This window comes from Heliconius melpomene, chromosome 20, assembly GCF_056956725.1.
Source record: "Heliconius melpomene rosina isolate 202511_hmr_F chromosome 20, ASM5695672v1, whole genome shotgun sequence".
Classification (NCBI taxonomy): Eukaryota; Metazoa; Arthropoda; class Insecta; order Lepidoptera; family Nymphalidae; genus Heliconius; species Heliconius melpomene.
Genome location: NC_140408.1, coordinates 2,524,782 through 2,550,259, shown reverse-complemented (window position 1 = coordinate 2,550,259; position 25,478 = coordinate 2,524,782). Strand labels below are relative to the sequence as shown.

Genomic DNA, 25,478 nt, shown 5'->3' with positions numbered 1-25,478 from the left:
GGTGCGGGGCTAGCAACATCTGTTGTGCTTATGAGCAACTGTCAATTGTTTACCGCTGCTGGTACAGTGTATTCTACGAGAATTTACTAGAATATTAACTTATAAATAGTTAATTATATGTTTTTTTGATATATTGTTTAATTTTAATGAGATATATTAAGTAAATATAAACAATAGCTAAATATAAAAATGGAAAGAGGAATGAATTATTATTTATTAATATTTTCATTTCCTCGCCCTGTTGCCTCATCAGGCAATGAGTTGCCTCAAAAATTTGGCGAAAAGTAGAGAATGGAGTGTCTTAACACAAGATTCCTTCTGTCTACCCTATTATATGCGGGATGCAGCGTGAAGCGTACATTAAATAGGGGATTTAAAAGCAACAAATACGTACCTAATATATATAAACCTAGTAAATATATGAAGTCTCGTGTTCATACATAACTGACTGTACTTACATTTATGATTATATGCACTAGTTAATAAACATCCACGCCTCTAATAACATTTAAAAGACATCAAGGCTCGCTTTGTATGTAGATAAATCGTGTGAAACCAGCCTTCGTGTTTCAACGTGCGTGACAGATAACGAGTTTTCAGTATTCACACAGGCTGTATATTTTCATAGTTAAAAATATATTATAACTAAAATGTGTTAAAATAAAATTATTATCATTTCGTATTTAATCTAGTGTTTTATTGGTACAAAAAATAGTATTTAGTTTTCAGTGTATTTCAAGAGAATATTGTAAAAAGTGTTTGTGAAAAGTGCAAAAAATTGCATTGCGTGTTGAGTGTTCCACACCAGAACTAAGAAAATGGAAATATTTCTTTTGCTCGAGTAAGAATCGAACCCACAACCTGTCGCGTTTACAGTTACTCCGCAACGATTGGCCTCGAGAACATTCAACACATCTAAAACATGTAATTTTTTAATATGTGAACAAAATTTCGTATCGCGCAAGGTCTCTACCTGGATCCGATTAACTCTCGCCCTCCGCAGGCCGTCGACCTCGCGGTGACCGACGCGGCTACCAGCTCGTTAATAGTCTTATTAACAAACAGACAGATTGTCATATCGCAGCCAATATCACGTGTTGTTGATGGATACCACTGGTGTGTTGGGTTTTACTTAGAAACAGATTTTATTATGTGAATTGACTTGTTAAAATTATTTTATGTAAAAATATTTCTTTTTATTTTTCATAGCTCAGTTAAATCAGTTACAATAATTGTTTGGCTAGTAGTAACCAGTTCTAAGGTCGATCTTGAGATGCCATTTTTATTCAAATTCAAATTCAAATTCAAAATATTCTTTATTCAAATAAACTTTATAAGCACTTTTGAATCGTCGAATGTACATGTCAACAAAAAGCTACCACCGGTTCGGAAGGCAGTTCTGCTGAGAAGAGCCGGCAAGAAACTCAACAGTTGCTCTTTTTAAAGTCAATGGTATATTTTACTATTACATTAGTTGGCAGCTGTCCTGCCTGACATTCAATAGACATTAATTCCATACATGCTTATCCTCTAAATATTCTTGAACAGTGTAATAAGCTTTACTTGTTAGAATTTTTTTTACAGATATTTTAAATTTTGGAAGTGGCAAATTAAGAATACACTGCGGAATTTTATTATATACACGTATACTCAGACCCATAAAGGATTTATTAACTTTCTGGAGGCGAAAACTTGGTGTAACAAGCTTATCTTTATTTCTCGTTTCTATCGTATGACTGTCGCTATTTTTTCTATGACAATGTATATTTTGTCGGACAAAGAGAATATTATAGTATAGAAATTGGGAAGCAACTGTAATAATACCTGCATCTTTGAAAACATCTCGCGGAGAATCTCGAGCTCTTAGATTATAAATATATCTTACGGCTCTTGATACCAATACGGCATCTCAAGATCGATCTCGAGAGTTTAGCACGATTTATAAATTCAGGCTTTATTAGTGTGTTAGTAATTACATAATTACGTAAAATCTTTATCGTTTGACATTAATTTCATTATCTTAATTTTCATCATTATTTAATATATTAAGCTTTCTCGTAACTGTTGTGAGTATGCTTACTGAATTTCAGTAACAATTAATTTGCGTGAGTAAATTAAAGGACAATTCGCTCTAATAGGTGCTAGTACACATGTCGATAGTCGCTAAATCAACATAATATTATAATAGGAAATAGTACGTAATTATATTGACTTAACTAACATGCTGCCCTTGTATGTTCATTTTAGTTAATTAAATTATACATTTCTAGATTTGTATTGCTTATTTCTCGATTATTAATTAGTACTGGGCAATCAAAGATATGTTTAAAATATCAGTAAGTACCTACTAGCAAAAGATTTTTTACTTTAAAAAGTTAGTGATTTTGCAGGAAGTAGTTCCTTACCGTCTACCGCACAAAACGAAGTCTAACCGATCTGCAAAAATTTTGCAGAAATTTTTAGATGTACGCGTTAGTTTTTTTTTTAACCCTTGACTCAAAAAGGGGTTTTTATAAGTTTGACGTGGCCGTCATGTTGTGGCACCGTAGTTCTTCAATGAACCGATTTGTGCGAGTTTTTTTTTAAACGAAAGCATTGTTTATTGCGTTGGTTCTTATTTTTAGTTATATTTTATGAATTTCAGAATAGCTATTTAAAAGCTCAATTTGTTCGCCAAAACGAAGTACTTAATGATTTTTTGGTTCGAAAGTTTTTTAAGTTATTTCCTTTTTGTTTGTATGTATTAAATCTTAAAGAATTTCTTACATCTGATTGTTTTTCTCACTCAATGACAAATTATTCTCGATTATCACTACTATGAGAGGACAAAGAATGCTATATTAATATATACGTTATTGTTTCAGGTAAAACAACTTCCATTATAAGGTCCGGTATGTGGTGTTGGCTAATCTAAGGATTGCAATGTAGAACGTGGATATGATTATATGTGCATTTATTTTATCAATTAATCTACGTAAGTGTTTCTTTGTCACTAAAACATAGGCGTAGCGTGTTTTATTAAAAGTAATATTTTGGATAATCGAAGGTGAATAACTTGCAGTTATCTTATTTAGTCTTTTATATTGTCCTATTATTCTATATATTTTCAATATATAAATGTTTTCATTAACTTAACTAATTTGTCATTTGTATGTAAAATATGGTTAATGATAACTTTCATCATCTTCTTATTCTTGAGATGAGAATCTTTTATACCTTACGTTTTCATTCTACCGAGTATTTTATTTTACATCTTATAAAAAAGGAAAAATAAATTATTTCCAATAAAAGCCTCGTTCACTGACTGTACGATGAGACTTAACGACAGATGGCACGCGGCACACCTGCACATCTGCTTCACTCGATCCAAGGGACTACTCAAAGCCAACCCAACTTGTTTCCTGCGGATACGTAATGAATAATTCTTAAATCTTATAATTTATTTACGATTAAAAACCGATCCGCTCAAGACATTTGTAATCACTATTTAATCTAGGTACAGTATCTTAATATGGACAAAAGGTAATAAACATAAGGTTTTTGCTCTAAGCTGCTTCATAAAGCAGAGAAAAAAAACAGGCTACACTTGCTATAATATTTCTTACATTTCTTAGATGCATGATTCCTGCTGTTTTATTTATGGGAACGTTAAAGCGCTGGTGTGTACATTTAATATGGAAAGCCATGATCGCATCTGCATGTGTCAATGGCTGACATTTGAAAACTGAGTGACGTTTAATTTCGTATATCGCGGACGATTTGGCTTTGCGAATTGTTTGAATTTGCTTTTTATTTTATTTTTGTCATGTAGATTTAAATGTTATTGTACATAGGTATAACACTTTTCGTTAAATGAGTTGCCTTGAATGGTTCTTAAAACTAAAAATTGTTGTTTGTAGTTTTTTAGCTTCACGTTTTATTACGCACATATCAGGGTAAGCAGAGGGAACCTGGGAGCCTAGTGTTATGACATTCCGTTTCCTTTAAGACCACTTTTGTGTTCCACTTTTCGCCATATTCTGGAGATCCGTCGATATTTTTGTTAGTTTATCATCAACTAAATTTGAAAATTTCATGAAACTCGTTCAATAACTACTTACTGGTATTATTTTCTATCAAAATCTATATAAATATAAAACACAAATTCCTCGCATACTTCGTACTGTGCAAGATTTTGAAACAGTTATTTTGCAACGTTATTTGACACCGTCTACGATCGGTTCTCATGGATAACGGAGTATTATGGATTTGATGAATGGACACTATGCGAGATGATAGCTCTCCATTACTAGTTGTAGCGAAAGTGCTCGAGGGCTTAGTTTAATTTATGTTGTCGTCCTTATTCCTTCGCCTGTCGTCCCGACTAGTGTTTACCGACTGTTCAACCGGGATAGATAAACGGACCTATTTGATATAGATTACTTTAAACAAAGGCTGTCGGTAAGCCATCGTCGGTAGTTTGAGTATTACTACCTTAGGTAGACGTTGACCGTACTTTGAAAGGAATGTTCATATGAATGAGCTAAAATTGGAGAAATTGCTTTGAAATGATTTTATTATTTGCTATCGTAAAACGTTTTGTTTTGTTTACCTGACCCGTATACTTTACTTACGAATGTTGTTTTTGTTTATTCAATCAACAAAAATAGATGGCAAAGATTTTTTATTTTTTTTATATCACCTTCACACTGTATCCCGCACAGAGCAGGGTAGACAGAGGGAACCTAGTGTTAAAACACTCCGTTCCCCACTTTCTGCCGAATAAAGTTACACAGAAAACTAACATTGGCTAAAATAGCGTTTTCACATGAAAATGTATATAAGTAATAGAAATATCCCATTTACGATAATTTTTAGGAAATGAAAATATCGAGACGACAGTTAAATCGATTTAACTTGCAATAACACTATGAAATGCAATACTCAGGCCGTGCCATGTCGCCCAAGGCACCGATTTTGTGAAATAGTTCAATAAACTAGGGAGGGTTTTGGGATAGCTTTATGGTGATTGTCTAACTTGGGTAGATTTTTAGTTTTTATACGTTTAAAACTCTTAAATTACACCGTACCTTAGAATATAGATTATAGGTTGGCTGGTAGAAAATGCTTGTTAGCGTTAAGCCCGCCTATTGTACATTTTTTTTTTATCTTTTTTGTGCAATAAAGAATATAAATAATAAATAAATATACGAGTATCCTAACATTGCTAGGAAACAAAGTTTGTCTCTATAAATTGACATAAATATAACTTATTTAAAAAAAATGCTATTTAGCTATGCTAAAAAAAGTATATTTACTAAATAGCATACACTATATAAATTCTAATTTATTTCTTATTTCTCGTAAACAATAAAAGATATCTTAATCATTTTAGAGTCGTCATTCACGCAAGACTCAATTTGAAATATCTCTTCAACTTTGAATTCGTGAATTAGCTTAACTTGTAATACTCAAATTCCATCATGTTTTATTACTTTACCGACTTTCCAATAACTTGGTAATGGTAAATGGTAATTACAAGAAAAAAAATAGATACTTGCTTATTACTAATTAACTCGTTTCGTTATACAATAATTATCGATTAAACAGTTCGATTAACATGTTCGGTCAATTTGACTCCCACTCGACTTCTCCTAGGCCCGTTATACGTATGGCTATAGCTGGTGGTGGCTATGGCTAACGGCGCACAGTGACGTCACGCCACTACAGGCGGGTAATTGATAAAATATGTATGTACGCGATACAGGCATTACTAGGGAACATTACGGACATAGGGAACGCATTAACTTAGATTGTGCGAAATTATTTTATACTATCGATATTGTTGTTGCTTGTTGTGTTGTTGTTTATTTTGTATGGAGTTACATACGAAAAAGTACGTTTGATAGATTTATGTTGTGTATTAAGAGGTCGTCGTGGCACAGGGGCACAAGGTTCAAGGTTCGATCTCCAGGAAGGAAATAAGAAAATATTTATTTAAATTTATATTTTCAAATCTTCGCTCTGGTATCGAGGCAAAACACGGTGTTGTAGTTGGCCACTCGCCACGGAATACATCCAGAATTCGAATTCGGCGGCGCAATACAACCAGAGTGTCTTAACACTAGGTTCCCTCTGGCTAACCCTGCTGTGTGCGGAATACATCGTGAAGCTTATAAAAAAATAATAAGTTTTATTTTATATAGAGGTAATAATAACTCTATATTGGCATAGTTTGAAAACACTCACTAATTGTGGCTTCGATTTTTTTAGTCGGTTGATCGTTTACACAGTGTAGGGTTATTTGCCCCATTATTTTTTATATAAGCGTCACTGACATGGAAAAATCAACCTACCCATGTAGGTTGATTTTTAAATAGATACTGCTAAAACGCTAGCGAATCGTGTTGGTTGTTCACGTGTTTTAAATATGAATCTTACTTAAATCGCTACAAACCCTATGCTTAAAACAGATGGTATCGTATTCTTATGAAATAATGAGCCATATTTGGCTAAAATTCCATCGTATTTTATTTTTTATACGCAGAACTTTATATTCTCTGAAAAAAAGGCACTTACATATTTGTCTTAAATCCTAATAAAACAAAATACCGTTACATGTTTGTGTCAATTAGGTTTATTTACTATTTTTAGAGTTAGTTAAATGTACTTATTTTATAGTTATTATATGTTCATTTTCTACGTTCTAAATTATTTATAACGAACACCTATATATTATACATATATATTCTAAAAGAATTTATGAAATTATATATTAAATTAATGATATAACGACGTAGTCTTACTTACATAAAAGATGTGTACAGTTAATGTATTCATGAAACTTTGTTGTCTGTCTTTGTTAGCTTTCATTAGAGGAGGATGTCGCGTCGTGGGGATTACGATACGATTTTTAATTAATGTCAAAATATATTAGGTTTAAATTATTGTTTAATAAATATATTAAGGAAAAAATTGTTTATGTCATATTCTATTTTTTCCTTAATTAAGTAATCTGCTAATTACTTTTGTCACAAATTGTTAACAAAATTAATTTTCATTACTGTCATTTAAAATCAGGTTGACGCTGTATCCCATTGCACTGTAGTGTAGTGTTTCCCATTTTCCACCAAATTCTGGAGGCATTATGTGTTGAGTGGCGAAACTCATCGCCGCGCTTTGTCTCTTCACTAGAAGAAATGAAAATATAAATTTAAATAAACATGTCATTTCCTCGAGTGAGGATCCAACCCACAGCCTTTGCGTTACATTCCCAACCTTCTGGCCTACGCCACCACGTCATCGTAATCTTTTAGTAACGTAATGTTAATCCTATTTACGCAAACTGTGTCTGTTAAGTGGGTGGGAACCTTATCGCGAGCTATAGGCAGGGCTCGAGCACGTATTGAAATGCGTATCGCCGAATTTATTCATCGATTTCCTTTATTAAGTGCCGAGCGTCGCGGGCGACCGCCGGCTGGCGCCGAGATTGCAAATTTCCTCGCCCTCGCCCATCGTGGCTTGTTTGCGAAAATGTCACGTTGAACATCCCACCCCTAAAAGCCCAGAAACCCCCCTCCTCTCACTCACGCGGGGAGTCCCCCGTCGTCCAACTCGACGATCGCTACGTGTCTACAAGTAACTTGATGACGCTTTGAGAGCCAAGCCAGTCCATGTTTGAATAGCTGTGCTGCTATAAACATGCTTTCACGTCTCTCGTTGAAGCTATTATATATACTAAAATAGTTTCCAAATATAGGATTAATATATTTAGGTAGTAGCGTTATAGTCAATATTGTAAGTGTTATCATACAGCCTAAAAACGATTAACGGATAGAACATTGGCAGCCAGATACATCGAATAACAAAAAAATAAGTCTTTCTAATAAATTGAATTAGTATCTCACAGTGTACCTACACTTGCAAACAATGCCTACTCAACCGTCCTTGCTCTAATGTATGGCAGCCTTACGCCAGCTCAATATGCCTTAAATTTTAAGCTCGATCCCTGAAACACGATGGTGTTCTTTGTGCCTCGCCTAAGCTGCTCTTTGAGTCGGATTTCAAAGACCAAACCCTCGTCGCGCCCCTATCTGTGCCGTCCACCGCTTGGGATTATTAAACAAAAATCATTTTCACCCCATGTTATTCTATATGTTATCGGTACAGTGGATTTAAAGATTCTTTTAATAATTGTTTAAGTTGAGTTTTTATTTTAACGGCACTCACTTAAATCGTTTTTATATGTTAAAGTAATATTTATACTTGGTACATTTTTATAAAATACCTCTAAGAAATATAATTCTTCCTTATTATATTTATGTATGCAAAATATATACAACTTTCTTAAAGTATAAGTATAGTTCAAACTATCTGCTTTAGTAAATAGTTGAAAACATGTTTTCTATACTAAAACTTCCCTATATCTGATATACGTAGTTACATAGCATAAGAGGGTCTGCAATCGTGATACGCTCCGTCTTATCTCGAGGCAATTTCTTTGTTTGCGGTACGCAATTTCCTAAAAAGCTGAGTGAAACAAAACTCCAGGCCCGGTCTGGAGATGGCAGATATCTGTTCTCCACCAATATTTCTCGCCGGGTGCCTGCGTAACAAGATTAAGAAGGTTCCCGTAATATTTGAATAAACATTGTAAGCGCTTTCACGGCTCCTTTAGAGTAGGGATTGTGGTTCCGCGGTACGCGCGGCAGGAATATGAATATCCTATTTGTCAGTGTCTGTGCCAGCTAGGAGGTACGAATTTGGTTTAATATCCGACGGATGCGATATTCCGTGTTGAATATTATCGTAAAGTTTTCTGTACACTAACACGGTGAAAATGTGTATATATTCTGAAAATATTATTTTTACTGGTCCCTGGAATTCTTCCTAAGACGCTATGTCTCTAAATTAATGGGAAAGGGTGAATGGATAGTGTCTTGTCACTATGTTCTTTACATACCCCCGATATATGTCAAAAAGTAATAGTTTTCTTACAAATTACAAACAAACATTAGGTATGTACTTCACAAACTAAAAGCGATATAATCTGCCATGAAGGCCCACAATGCCCATTGATTTTTTGTAGTTCAACAATTTTATTTCAACTTGCCTCTGCTTGAACAATCAAGCGAAACGCAGGTGCTTCACGGGCGAAGTGGCAAGAATGGCAGGTGTGAATATCTATGCTATGTCTCTATAAATATAATAATAAAAATTATTCCATTTTATATTAAAACATATTTGTTGATTTAAAGCCACTGGTTTTAAATATATTTATTTTTAGCTAAAAGTGTGAGTTATGGAGGTATTGCGTGTTGAGTGGCGAAACTAAACGCCGCGCTCTGCCTTATTGCCAGAGGAAATTGACTATACAGGGTGAGTCATATTGAACTTTCCGATTTCAATAAGGTGTGTATTAAAAACAAAGCGACATGCAGTAAAAATTATTTTATTGTTTGAAAGCACATAACATGCAGTTTTAATTTAGTTGGTTTTAAAAATGATATCCTGTAAATGTCTACCTCCATTGACCACACACTGCTGAAGCCTTTCCCGGAAGTTGTCCATTACTCGTCGAGTCATATTCAGCGGAATAGCATTGATTTCTTCCGTGATTGCAGCCTTCAGTTCATCGATGGTTCGGGGACGATGCGTGTACACCTTTTCCTTCAGGTAACCCCAGAGAAAGAAATCGCAGGGGGTTAAATCAGGTGATCTCGGCGGCCACCCAACGTCACCTCGCAAAGAAATGAGATGACCGGGAAACATTTGTCGCAGGATTTCCATTGAACGCCTGGATGTATGGGCTGTAGCACCATCTTGTTGGAACCAGATGTTATCGTTGTCATGATTCTGCGTTAATTCCTCCAATTTCGGTTTCAGAAAAGTTTCAAGCATGTCGCAATACCGAGCAGAGGTAACTGTGACGACTTGACCATCTTCTTCAAAAAAATAGGGACCCCACACACCAAACTCTGCAATAGCGCACCACACTGTCACTCGAGGGCTGTGAAGTGATCGTTCGTGTAGGTTTCGTGGGTTATTCTCAGCCCAGTATCGAAAATTCTGTTTGTTGACAGTTCCGGCGAGGTGAAAATGTGCCTCATCACTGAAGATCAAAACAGCAGTGCGGGGGATCTGCTGAATGTCGCGGCATAAATTTGTTCGTGTGTCTAAGTCTCTAACTGTTAATTCTTGCACTACCTGAATCTTGTATGGGTGAAATTTAAGGTCTCTATGCAGTATTCTGCGGACACTACTGAAAGATAATCCTAGTGAAGCGGCATGTTTCCGAACAGAACGCCGAGGGGATTGTTGAATTGAAGCCCGCACTCTATCCACGTTTTCCGCTGACGTTGACGTCCTAATTCGGCCTTGTGGTCTTGTTTTTAATGCTGATGATGTTGCTCTAAAATTTGATACCCAATTTCTGATTGTTGGTCCAGTGGGAATGGGATCACGTCGACCAATAGCAAAATGTAAACGGAACGCACGCTGTGTTGTGATCACGGAGCCGCCATTTTTAATAAACTCTTCAACTACGAACGCACGATGTTGTCCCGACCAAGCCATTGCTCACACTAAAACTGCATGTCATGGCGCGTCTAATGACACCATCCCCACCCTTCTACTCCTTCCCTTCTTCGTGCAACGTCCTTCCAAAACCGGAAAGTTCAATATGACTCACCCTGTAGAATTTAAAATATTAATTATATCATTACAAACCCACAAGCGTCCCACAGTTGCACGTTCTCTCGCCCTGGTCCAAGACGATCTCATAAATATACACATATTGCTAAAATGATAATCATTCAATATACAATTAGTAGGTTTTGTATTCTTTTGATAATTTATTAAGTTGATATTGAAATCCGAGTTTAATAATGGATCTCATACTAAAGACATGAATTTCATTTAAAATTGATTTAGTACCTTATTAGCTAAATTAAGAATGAACTAACTGCATAATAAAAAGAAAGTTGTGTTGATGTTTCGTTGAGGTTTTTGTAAATGATAACTTCTATGTATTTAATAGCTCAGAAGTAGCGAACGTTTCATCTCGGCCAACTTATGCTTTATGTGGCAATATTGAAAGTTTTAAAGTGTGCGCGAATAGATGAAACTCACTTTGGTAGTTATGATACCGCACTTATCGTTTAGTCTGACGATAAGCTAGAGTGGTGTAACTTATGAGATGAGTATATCTTATGTGTCGTAAATTGTATATTATTTTGTTATAACTGTAATAAAATAATAGTTAAGCAGTTGGTGGTGCAGCAGCACGAGGGTGTGACTGTTAATACGACAGGTTTTGGGTTTGTTTCCCATTTGAGGTAATTAAGTGTTTAATATATTTATTTCCTCGCTCTGGTAACGAGGAAAAGCACGGCATTGACATCCACCATTCAATACACAATACCTCCAGAATTCGGCGGAACGTGGAGCACGGAAGTGTCTTAACGCTAGGTTCCCAGGTTCCCTGTGGTTACGCTACTATGTGAGCGTACAGAGTGAAGATAAAAAAATATGGACTTATAATATTCAAAGCTCAGTAGATAAATTCTAAAAACTGTACCGATGTAAACGAAAGACAGGTCGTAGGTTCAAAAACAATCAATCCATGAGCTATGACCATCAAATTTTGTTCTTTAATATGAAGCGTTATCTTTTTTTTATATTTGTAAAGTCTAAACTTTTGCCTAACATTATAGATTTTTGGTGACGCAAAACTTCTGACGGGAATCCAACCGATATACCCCTCGATGACGTTACACCTTAATTGTACCCCATTCACTCTGATTGAACCTCGTAATGGCAACATTATTCACGTGTGATCGTGCTTAGTATATATTTTTTCGTTTGTCGCTGTGTCGCTCGACTTATATTGCATTGATAGATTGTACGGTAAATTGGAATATTATTTGACATTTGTTATTTATAACCCAGCCCATATTACATGGCATCCTGAATTGTCCAAAAAAAATGGTTGATATTATGTCATTTGAAAGCGATATATATCACAGCTTTTATCCAAACTCGAAATAGATGAAATCAATTGTATAGTTTTAATTTCATACCGACCAGTAACAGTTCTGTTATCCTATAGTCAAAACGTAAAACAGTAATTAATAAACTGAGGCCATTGTGGCACAGGAGCATAAGCGTATGACTGTAACGCGGTGGCTTTGGGTTGGATTCCCACTCGGGGAAATGAATTATAAATGAATATTTTCTTTTTGCGCTCTGGTACCAAGAAAAAAGCGCGACGCCGTTGTAACACTAGGTTCCCTTTGTCTACCGTACAATATGCGGGATACAGCGACACATTACGACAACATGAAAAAATATAAATAAAGAATAGACTCAAGCAGTCCTTGTTTTCAGAGATAATAGATATTATAGATTAGTTGGAGGATTGATTATTATTATTCACCAATATGAACCGGTAGCAGCGAAAGTGGTAGTTGCTCAAACTAGGTCTCTGGTGCAGTTTCATATTGAAAGTTTACTGTTATCTCGTTATCCAAATAAGGATGCCGAATTAAACACTTATGAAAATTCAATGGATTGTTTTTTCTATACATATATTGCACCCAGTTTATGTATAAGAAATAATGGTTGTTGCTAAGTCTTTTACTTTAATTAAATATTACAAACCACCGTTATTATGACTTTGTTTGTGTTTAAGCTAGTACCAGAAACGTCAGTTGAAATTTAATAATAGAAAGAAAACTAGAGACTGTCACTACTTTTTATTTAAGAATTTACTTGAATTGTACATTACTGTAAATTTTTAAAATAAGTGCTAACAGCATCTTACTCATTTTTATAATTATCTAAAATAACTTCTCTCTCTCTCTCTCTCTCTCTCTGTTAAATTACCCGTGCAACGTAAGAGCACAATGCTAGCTGTCAATAATTCCGTTTCACCACCATCAAGCCATTGTGGCAAGCTGCATCTATTCAACGCAAGTATAACGCGACCACATAAGCTGTCACAGAACAGCTGTCCGACCCAGATAGACTGGCATAGTCTACACTACCATCTCTCACTGGCCGGCCTGCAATTGACCCCGTTATTAATGACTTAACGGACGCCATTTTTGCGGGAGTCAATTAAATCGACACCGACTAGTTTTTTTTGGTACTGCCCACGCGATTCATATATGTCGGCTAATAATTTAGCCTGTATATCTCACCTGTAAGCAGAGGGAGCCTGGGAACCTAGTGTTAAAACACTCCGTTTCTATTAAGGCACTTCTGTTTCCCATTTTTTTGCCCAATTCTGGAGGCATTGTGTGTTGTATAATTTGCCTTATTGTAGCCAACAATAAGGTCGTTTTGACCATTTGACGAACACACCTCGTTCACGCCGGTTTGCGGTCTGATGGCCGCGTGATTCGGTAGTATTAAATCGTTACTGGTTTCATGTGCGATATAAATACCTAGTTGATAGCCTATTAGCAAACGGCAAACGGCTTTTATATTTTCATTGCAGTGTCTTAACACTAGGTTCCCTCTGCTAAGCTTAAAAAAAACTCTACTTACCTTACTTTTGTATACTAATCTTCTTAAAGACGTATATTAGAAAACAGTAAATAAAAAAGATATTCAACGCTATGCGTGGGAGTGTTGTGTTACTATGATTTGTTTACAGCGCCCGGGCGGATCACGATCAGCTGAGAGTGACGTGCGGCGCGTCATCGTGGCCGTGCGCCGCGTGCTGCGTGACGTGCCCCGCTATCGTCGTCATCGCCTAGCCTTGCCTAGACTTGCCTAGACTTTAACGCAGTCTAATATTCACTTTTAGACGAAGAAAATAAGTTATAGTATCGTGTGCTGATTGATATGTTATTATAGATATTGTAAATGGCATTGTTTTATACGGTTTCGCTTAGGCTTCAAACGAAAGTTTGCTATCGAAAGTTAATGCGACGTTCTCATATTGATGTGTGTATGTATGTATGTATGGCGCCGATCGCTCAGTTAGGTATTAATAGCATCAAATTAAACGTATATTGCCAGATACGTTTAAGAACAGGCTGTCCATCATTTGCAAAGTTTTTATTAGTAGAAGTATAAGCGTGTTCTCAGTTTTGAATGCAGTTCGTGCTAACTATAAACTAGAGTTTAGCTTTTAGTGCTTTTCGTTATTCAATCTTTCAATTTATTTGTTTTATTTTAGTGGCTATTGTTCTTTGTGTACGAGGAAAGGCTGTTATATATCGTAAGCCGCAACAGCATCGATGTTACTTACCTAAAAGTACCTACCTATTTAAATGTTGATATTTTTTGAAAAGTGTTACTTACTAACTGTTAATATAATATTGACGTTAAGTTAATAGTATTAACAGTTTCAAATGACCCTTATTTTAATAATATGTCTGTCTATATTATTTAAATTACAATTATCACACATAGTGCTGTTTAATTTTAACTAAAGTAAGCGAGGCGTACGAGGTCGGATTGGTTAATAACGCGATGGTGTACGATAATCTAAGAAACCATTTTTTTGGCAATAAGGAATATAGAAAGTATGGTATTGAATCGTATAGTGCGAATTCGGGCTAAAAGCGGAAAACTAAGTGTTTTGACACTATGTACGATTCTTGCGGCGTGAATGCAAAGCAAATAAATAAATATCGATAGAATAACAATTTGTTAAAACAACTACGAACGAAACAATTGCTTCTGAAATTAGTGGCGCGCTTAGTTTCCATTTAATGTTGCTTCAATTCAAACATTGCACAATTATTGTATCGGTAATGGTACTCGTTAGTCGGGCTGGTATTCATATAATTGCTGAAACGTTTAATATATTATAGAATTTTGTTACGTATTAAATAATTTATTATCGCGCTTTATGATTGAATTTTTTAAAAATAGCGAGTAAAGAAATAGCGAATAAATAATACTATTAAAGAAAACGATATCTTCAGTAAGAAAGATAAATGCCGACATATGTATATTGTAACTGTGATTACAGCAATATATCAGCGATGTTTGCGTCACGTTTCCATAGGCAGGAACTAATTGTTCTTTAAACCATTGTTTTAAGTGTCACAATCGTGCCTATTTATGGGCAAGTGGCAGCTCTTTTTTTTCATAAGTAAGGTTAATGTTTCTATTATTACCAACTTAACTAATTTACCATATTTCCTAGAAGTTGATAATTTAACATGTTAAAAGTAATTAAACTCGTAGCATAAATTATATATAATAGTTCTTATATTATACTTTTGATAAAGCCAGTAAGAATATAAAATGGCAGTAGTTTTTTATCTTTGTACGTCATCCTTTGATATATGATGAGGTGAACTAGGCACCTAACGTCCTTAATTTGTATGATCCATACTAATGAAAAGGTCTTCCTGATTCGTCCTGTCAGTACATTAGCATGCCTCTTTGATACATCAATCTAATGTTGTTGAGCTTATACGTACTGCATAAGGTTTATATTGCCAGTTTCATATGCGAAGCCCCACGTAGAGGTGGAATGAGGGCGTGCGTCGGTGACGAGCTAGACCTATTTGCGCTAACTTAGGTTCGACGTGGATATAAATAGACGAGTGGCCTTTTCTGCGCCGCTCGAGTTAGGAATATTTAAAACGGTTAACGACTATATCAGAAATACTTTTATAGACTAAAACGTAAATCGTGATCGTTCAATTATACGCAATGCCTCCAGAATTGCGCAGAAAGTAGGGAACTTAGTGTCAAGACACTCCGTTCCCTACTTTCTCTGCCTACCTTGCTCTGTGCGGGATACGGCGTGAAACTGATTTATTTGATTTATTTATTTTTTAAATTATAATATATGATTTGTTTTTATATTGATCTCTGGGGCACAAGTGTGTGACTGTAACGCGACGGTTGTGTATTCCATGAAGTGAAGCAGTTTAAGAAATTATTTAAAATGCATTTAAATATATAAATATGTTAAATAATGATGACCTTAATCTATTCTTAAATCACTGTTACTCTAAGCGCAGTAGGTACGAACAAAAGAGTGCCAAATAAAGTCGCCAACTTTCACTTTTCCACTGTATTGCAGATTAGCAGAAATAAATGGAACGGTGCATTGTTCCCCACGAATAAAACTCGATCACAACTCGTATTAATATCTCAGAATCGTTGACGTTCTGAAATAAACTTGATTCGTGCGTTTCAAGCTTTTAATATGTATTGTGTACACATATACGTTCGCGAAGTATCGCGTTCTAGTAAGAACGGAATGGAACGGAGTGACTTAACACTAGGTTCCCTCTGCCTACCCTGCTGTGTGCGGGATACAGCGTGAAGTTGATTTGATTTTGATACATCGTGAAGCGATACTAGATGATTTTTTTCCAGCTTCACGCTGTATCCCTCTTTTAGCAGGGTATACAGAGGGAGCCTAGTCACTCCGCTCCCCACTGTGCACTGAATTCTAGAGGCATTGCGTGTTAAGTTGTGTAGCTCAACGCCGCGCTTTGGTTTGTTACTCAAATAAATAAATAATAATTAGATTATCTAAGTAGAAATCGAACCCACAAACGTAACGCTTACAGTCACACGCTTATACCACTGCGCCAAAAAGCTCTTTAATACTAGATGATGTGTTGCTTAAAATGTTGCGAAATTAATATTCGAGAGCTTCGGTGATCTATGAACTGATATTTCATACTATTTTTTTTACGTTTTGCATAACAGTTCCGTGGATTTCACTTTGCTGACGACTCTTTTGTGCTATTCAAAATATTAATCTAAATGGCTTAATAATGATTTGTGTATTTTATATTTGTGTCACATAAATATTTACTAAAACAACATTACTTTTACTATTTCTTTTCTCTGCCTTGAGTTATTAATTTACTTATATTAGGTCAAACACTGGCGTTGTAACGACTTCCTGGAGATACCATCCGCCGCTAAATATAAACAGCGGACCACAAAACTAGAAACGCATGTGGTGCCGTCATAAAAAATATACCCAAAACATTTGGGCTAAAGGAAAACAATTAGGAATATAGTTATAGGTTCCGCTACTTAATACACAATGCCCCCAAAATTCGGCAAAAGTGGAAAATGGGGTTCCATTAGGTTCCTTCTGCGTTGCTACGTGAAGTATACAGCGTGATGTTAAAAAAGTATATTAAAAAATATATATTTCGTATAAATAGGTATAGGCAACGTAAAAACCTTCGCGTACAAGCCATTAGTAAAACGTACGTAACATCTCGTCGAGCATGTGCCTTGTTCTTCGTAAATCCATTTTTTCTCTATATTCGTATTATCCGACCTTCTTATTTTGATATTTTCTATAAGATATACCATATGTAAGGGATAATCCTGTGTAATGTAGGCCTTGTTTTATTTTTTTCTCTTCTCTATTTTCACGTTTATTTCTGATCGAAGTATTGGAATTAGTATTATTTTGTGATTTGAAAAGTATTTATATACTTTTTTTTTTATTTACTTAGGTACTCGCAAATTAATGATATAAAATATTTACTGTTTATTTTTTTACAATTTTATAGCGTTATACAAGAGCCAGCTGGCAAAATGTCAGTAGTCTTTCCTAAGCTTTCTATTATAACAATAGATAGAGATCTACGTTATATAAAACATAAAAACTAAAAATTAAGTGCTTATACTATTGAGCTACTATACTATTGGCGTTAAGTTCTGCCACTCACCATGCAATGCCTCCAGAATTCGATATGAACGATATGTCTTACAGTGTGAAGATAACTTGGTTTATATTAGGCATCATTTGAAAAGTCTACACTTACAATAAGTTCGTAATCTTCGCCACAGATTATCATAACTAACCAAACACGCGGAATAATCCCTTTTTATTTCTTTTGAACGCAACGTTTTTGTGTCACTCGACGAATTGAAATTTTACTTTTAAGTTTTATCTCTGTAATCTTAGGTTCACAATGTTTTTACATGTTTCATATTTGTACATGTATAAACTTATTGCTATTTATTTTTTAAAAGATAACTTATTTGGGACGTAGAGAAGTAACTGATTTTCGATAAAAATATCTACAAAATGAAATTTTAATTTTTAAAGAGTACGGATTTAAAATAATGTATGCAATAATGCGCTTTATTTCAACACTTTGAGTATTAAAATTATTAAATAATTAATTGACGTCCTCGACCTCGTTTACGTAAATTTGCAAGGATTTATGTTAAACATAACTAACATTATTTTCAATTAACGTTTTCAATTCACATTGTATATATTTATATTGATGTTAAATGTCTCTTTAATTTTAATTAGACTTTAATTAGTCAATATGCTTTTTATTCTATAGATGTAGAATACTTACTAATCCTTCTTTGTTATAGAATAATAGTGAAAAATATCGCTGCCAACGAAACTTTACATAATAAATAATATTTGATATTCGTAACTCCAGTTTTTAAAATGACTTTAAAATATTTCATTCATCAGTTGAGTCACTAAAGTGAACAATATCTGCCATCGGCATTGAATATTCGGCCGTACAAAAAATATGAAAAAAAAAACAACCAATGTCCCCGATACTCTGACATTGACACACTTTTAGTCGCACTTCCTGTCATTCCTCTTGACAATTAGGCAAGTCTAGATCCGCTGTTTTTCTTTTCCATTGATAAATTTGTCTAGATAGATATTCTAGTCTAGTCTAGACAATAAAAATAATGTTGACATTTTTGGTATTGTTTAAAACAGGTAATAACCGGAATTTAACTCTGTAAAATTTTAGGGTAGTTTCGAGGACTCTGGGATTGGGACACTGGGACACTCTGGTGTCCCAGTCCTAAAATGTCCTAAATCAAAAATGCTAGTTATGTAAAAATAGAAGTCATATATTCTTCTGTCTAATCTCTAACGTTTTTCATATTATCCTAGGTTCTCGGTTTATTGTTGTATTTCTTGTTTTATATCACATTGACGAAATATTATGCTCTCCTTTGCGTCTCGCAGTTGGGTAAAAGATTACTTAGTTCTAGATTTCTGAGTAGGTATATAAGATAAGTTGGGCCTGTGGTTCGTCCACACTATTGTACAGGCATTTGTATCGACCGCTATAAATACCGCAATCGCCTTACGCCCACGGAAACTTCACGATTCATATAATATAACACATTCATATATTTATGTAGTGCAACTATGTTTTTTTCTAAAATGTATATCTTATATATAATAAAAGAAATAGTAGTATAATTTATTAAATGTAATAAGAAATTTAAAAAAATACGATAACTTTATTATTATTATTTAAGTTTACGTGATTAGTTTATCTGTATAAGTCAGATAATTACCATAGATAGTTATAGATTAACTTCGTAATATCTATTGCGCTGCTAAAAAATACCTTGAAAAACTAAAATTAATAATATAAATAGAAATAATATACATAGATTTACAATCCGTCTTTCTTAATTTTCTAATGAATTTTGTTGTAAGAAATTCATATGTACATTTTTTTATTTCATGTAAACATAACAGTCATTAATAAATAATTAATATTTTCATTTGCTTGCTAACGAGGCAAAACATGGCGTTGAATTCCGTTATTCCATTATTCTGGCAATGCTACTAGAATTCGTCGAAATCTTAATAAGAACGAAGTGTTTTAACAATACGTTCTCTATGTCTACCTGTGACAGAGAGAACACAGTGTGCGGGATACACATTGAAGTTAGAAAAATAGATATTTTACTTGTATCTTTTCAATTAAAGTCTATAAAGTATTACGGTCTTTGTTGTTTGTACGCTCGAATCACCACAGTGAAAAGCTTCAGGACATATCTTGTAGATTAACGGTTAGTGCTCGTAGTGTATGTAACATTGTAGTATATTTTTATATTAAAATATAGTCTTTTCCATCAAAAGGTAATAAATAAAGTTATTAAAATGATATCTCGTCTTTCGTTTTACTGTAATGTTTTAATAAACGGAGTTAGATAAATAATAATCATGTATGCTTCCATTTTTTTTTTAATTTTATCCTACCTAGATTAGTTAGTACAAATACTAGATCAGTTAGTACAAAAATAGTCTTTAGTTCTTGTTATTGTCAAAAGCTGCAGCGTCTAAATGTCTCATATTTTAATAAAATGGCGTCTACGTTACACAGCTTTTTACTTCCTCTGGGAAGCTTGCATTAGGTATACGTAATATGATATGCGAGTCGTCTCAGATTTTGGTATAAAAGCGAGGCGAGTGAATCCTGCGGGATTGCCATCCTGTTCGTTATACATAACATTCGCCCGCCGTTGCCAAATCGAACCGTCTTCCTCTGAAATATACAAGCATTCCCAAATGACTGTTACTTTGAAAGGATTAGTTTCCAGTGGGTATTAGGTTGACCAGATCTTAGATAATTACTCCCGTTTATACGTTCCCGTTTATATACGAAATTTATTACTTTCATCTGTTTGGAAATAGGTAGTACAGTTACTATAGGTCACCCATAGAACAAAACATAAACGATATCTGCTCGATGTGCCATGCAAAAAAACATGTGGGACTTAAACAATATTTATATAATTAGCAAAATCAGGTTTACACATAATTAAATATAAGAAAATTATAATATTTATTAAAAGTATAGTACTCAGATGAATATTGCAACAGAATATTCATGAACACTTCACGAGTATAATATTAATAATCTATACCATAATACTCCGGTAAAAACAATGTCGGCTGTCACGGGTGACATTGTTTGACTAAGTAGTTATTTTCATACGACATTGAGGATGTACATAATATTTCTTAGAAAAACAGAAAATATATAAGTAACTTGTTTGAAAACCATTGGATATTTACAGTGCCCTTTAGAAAACTGTGTTTATTTTTAATCGACTTATTGTTATATTCTGATATTTTTTAAGCAAGCAAGCGTTGCAAGAATATTATTAAAATATGTAAAGAGAGTTACATTTCTAATATTATTGTTCCATCTCCAACATAGCGTCTCGTGGCACATTCCTAAAGTCTCAAATGCACTCAGAATCAATTGTTTGGTTCCCTTTCGTCGTTTATTGGTACAAGGTGCAAGTTATTGAAGGAGCTGCGTAAACACTGCTGTTCACACTTAATTTACTTTTATTGTTTTTGTAATTCCGTTCCGTTTTCCTAAAACGTCGTTACGACGACTGCCGCTTGTCTTGGAATACGACTGTAAAGTCTTTGTTTGTTTAAAACGTTTATTTGGCTTTTTTGGTAAGTTCGGTTGTAAATATTCTTTTAGGAATGCTTCTTAAGTTGATATAGTTGTGTTAGTCCAACTTGACGTAAGTAGATTTGAATGAAGAAAAAATTGTTTCGTGTCGTAGGATTAAGAATTGGGAGAAAAAGCTACTTAGCATTCCTTGGATTCGTGCGGGAGTATGAGGGTGAGGTTGGACCTCAGAGCAGTTACCGTGATCCTTATGTAGGTATAAGTGGGCCCTTTAACTTTCATTTCAGCTTACCAAAAAAACACATTTCATAATCTTAATGTTTTCAACTTCCCCAAACGTCTAAACGATTGTATAATTCATTCTTCTTAGTTTTATTATTTACAATATCAATAAGTATTTCTTATCTCTTGCACTTTTTTCGAGGCCAAGAAATTCGTGAAAAAACTTATCGTTGGTCGTTGAGGACAAAACATGCCTACATTGAAAAACTGGTCGTTCTCGCTGTTTAATTTTTACGAACCTCACAACATTTCCTGTGTTTGTTTTCAATGTCGCCGAAATAGGGCCACAGCCATCACGCGCTAAATATGGGAGTGGCGCAGTAATGGTGTGTTATATCAATTAATTTATGTATCAACAACGTTACATGACGCTCGAAGCCAATTTCGTTACTTGCCTTTCGTTGTACGTACATTGTTAATAAATAGGTCTTTGACTTTGTTCCAGGTAACAAACTAATAATAATGATATACGCTTTTGTGAATTTTTTTTGAACTTTATATAATCCATACCTATATAATAAATTCGAAAGTAACTCTGTCTGTCTGTCTGTCTGTCTGTCTTTTATGCAATCAGGGCCAAGACGCTAAGTTAATTGTTAAAATACTCATATAGAGATTGACATGCAATTTATTACGCCATATTAATAACAACCGTCGTTGCTAAGCAACGATTTGCAAAGTTTGTTGTTAGAAAACGTCACCCAAAATGAGCTTGCTTAACGCATCTCTCTATTGAAAACTGAAAACAATTTCATAAATATATTTAATAAACATTTGTATAGTTGAAGCGGGCGTAGCCGCGTTCCGGTCCACTAGTTATAATATATAATTGTTTTGTTATCTTTCATAAACAAACTAATTTAAAATAATTTGTTATTTCAATACTAATAAAAGATATTTATGTCCCGTTGTGATCAAACTTATAAATTTTTTATACTTTCGGAACTGGACTTGATCGTGGGTGACTCCGATCTGCTTGATTGGAAATACCGCTAGGTTTAAAGGATCAACAACAATAAATTCTTTTTTAATTGACTGTACAATAATGAAGATAATTTTGTTTATTTTTTAACTGTTTGTTATTTTTTTTTATAAACTGAATACTCAATTTATTGGGTAATTAACAATCCGGCATATTAATAATGTTGTGATAGTTGATAATATACAATATTTTAGGTCGCTTGAAATTTATAGATATAAAAATATTGTTAAACTCTTTTTTCTTTTTAATAGTATGTGCAAAATAAAATAAAAAAAGAAGTTATGAACTAAAAGAATTTCAATGTGAAATTATAATTTCAATATTAATTCTCATGTTGTTTTTGTTTGTTATCGACATCTCGTATAGCAATAGCACTCCTGCATACCATTTTTCTTGCTTTTCTTTTATGATACGTCCAAAACTTTTCCGTTGTCGTTTGTCGTGTTCTAAAATAACTTCAACGACACGAAGGTTAGTTATTTCGGGTGATTTATTTGTATGCGTTTATTTAGGGAAATGTTATGAGGACTATTCACCTTAACACGTGAGTGCACGCTGAGCGTAATGCATTCGCGTCAGTGCACCTCGTCAGAGTGAAATTGTGAACACTGTTTGAACGGAAAATGTTAAATTCAATTTAATATGTTAAAGTTTTAAATTGAGTTTCGTTTTTTTCAGCTTTACGCTCTATCCTGCATGTAGCAGCGTAAGCGGAAAGAGTCTAGTCATAGGACATCTCCGCTCTCTACTTTCCACCGAATTCTAAAGGCATTGCGTATTGGGTGGTAGAACTCAGCGCCGCGCTTTGCCTCGACACATGAAAACTTTACAGATTTCATTTCCTCGAGTGGAAATCGAACCCACAACCTGTCGCGTTTACAGTCACACGAGTGTGCCCTTCCGCCACGACTGACTAGCCTCATTAAATTGAGTTAAATTTCATATTTTGTATGTACTTGCATAAATGTTTTGTTACTTTGCATTGTTTACAGGTGTAATTTGCGTATTTATGTTTCTATTGGAAATTACGTTATTCAAATTTCTATATTTTGATAGAATTTCGTAAGCACTTTCGAGTCACTTTGAGTTAATGAACATAAAGCTAGTACCGGCCCAGAAGGCTGTTCTATTGAGAAGAGCTGGCAAGAAACTCAGCAGTTGCTCTTTTGAACGTCAATACTATAATTTAATTATCACTTAGACTGGCATCTATTTAGTGGCAAACTCAATTTTATTATAGTAAGAAAGTATTAGTTACTTTTCTATCCAATCCAATTACTAACCAACCATTTTTTTTGTTCTCAGGGCAGTAACAGACCCGCGCGATGGCCGCCGCGTGGCCCTGAAGAAGCTGCCCAACGTGTTCCAGTCGCTCGTCTCCTCTAAACGCGTCTTCCGCGAGCTCAAGATGCTCTGTTTCTTTAAACATGAAAACGTAAGTTATTGCTTATAAATATCAAATAAACTCATTAAATTCAGGTCTTGCCATTTACCTCTTATAGAATAGAGTTAAAATTTAAAATTTTGTAATTATGTTGTTTTTAACTGATAAGTTTATTTTATGACACTGAATATATATAACTTTTTATGTTAATCTTATCGTAATAGAAGTTCGGTTTTATTTCTCATAGTAATATTAATTAAGCATTTACTTTATTAGCTGACTGTAACATTGTATTAAATAAGTATTTGAGAGCCATTGTATTGTATTGTATTACAATGCTCGTCGTAGATTTCATCAGATTACGCTATTTGCGTACAATATATTTCTTATATTGCAGTTTTCTATTTAAAAAAAATACTAGTGAAACATATTGAAATGTTAAATTACTATTTAATATTTGATAGCTAGATTTAGACTGAAAAGCACTTATTTGGTCCTCTCAATTTCACTCTATCTTGCTTGTATATATGTATACTCGTGCATATATTAGATTAAACATACTTTAAGATGTTCCTTTACGTATTGTCATTTTATTCCGGCTACACACATGGTTGGGGTTTTATATAACTACTTCTTATGTTTAAAGCGTGTATGTTTCTGCGCTGTCTGGCTAGACAGTGTGAGTTTCCTTCCGTTGTCTAGAATACCGTCTATCAAATATGCTGCAAGTTGAAGGAATACATTATTTTTACAAGCGTCTCTTTTTGTCTTGATGCCAGAAAAAATATCAACTCCTTCATAATTTTGTGTAAACCTGTAATTATTTTGCAGCCAACTCGACGGTTGTGGGTTCGATCCCCATTAGCTGAATGGGGGGAATGAATGATTATTGAAAAATATTTTAATTTCTTCACGCTGGCACGAAGACTTGGCGTTGAGTTCTCCCACTCAACACGCAATGCCTCGAAAAAATCGGCAGATAGTGGGGAACGGAGTGTCTTGACACTAGGCTGCCTCTACCTACTCTGCTGTATGCGGGATACGACATAAACCTGATTATCTATACTAATATAATAAAGCTGAAGAGTTTGTTTGTTTGTTTGTTTGTTTGTTTGAACGCTAAGATCTCTGGATCTACTGGTCCGATTTTCATTGTTTTTGTTTTGTATGAAAGCTGCATTTTTCAGAAGTGCTATAGGCTATATAACATTACATTACACATATATACTAATAAATTTTAAAGTACATTCTAATTTGACATGCAATTTATTCTGCCATGTTAATAACAACCGTCGCGTCGCTACGCAACCGTTACCGCGACGTTTTGATATTCATCCTTATGAAAATAAATATAATAGTCACTTTTAGCATTTTATCTAGATTGAAATTATAGTTTACTGTATAACATTCTAATAAATAATTAAGGTGATTCCAAATGACCTAGCCACCTAGCGGGCGGCACAGTATGACCGACGCGAACGGGCAGATGACGTTGACGGTTTTATAAATTTTCATACATTTTCGAAATTTATTTTTTGTTTATAATTAATTTAAAATACACTTTGATTCTCTTCTTATTTTATTTGATATTGCCCGCTAAAATTATCATACTCAATAGAGAGAAATGTTTAGTTATTTCGTAGAGGCGATATCTATGTACGCACGTACGGAAAACTTT

The 25,478-nt window shown here is 34.3% G+C and overlaps 1 protein-coding gene across 3 annotated transcripts in view; it reads left to right on the top strand.

The window, feature by feature from the left end:
- Nucleotides 1-25,478, top strand: part of nmo (serine/threonine-protein kinase nemo) — an 88,518-nt gene that overhangs the window by 21,209 nt on the left and 41,831 nt on the right. For all 3 annotated transcript variants that reach the window (XM_085204559.1, XM_085204560.1, XM_085204561.1), the window contains exon 2: nt 23,722-23,851. In XM_085204559.1, the coding sequence (XP_085060685.1) occupies nt 23,722-23,851 (130 nt within the window). The remainder of the gene's footprint in view (nt 1-23,721; nt 23,852-25,478) is intronic.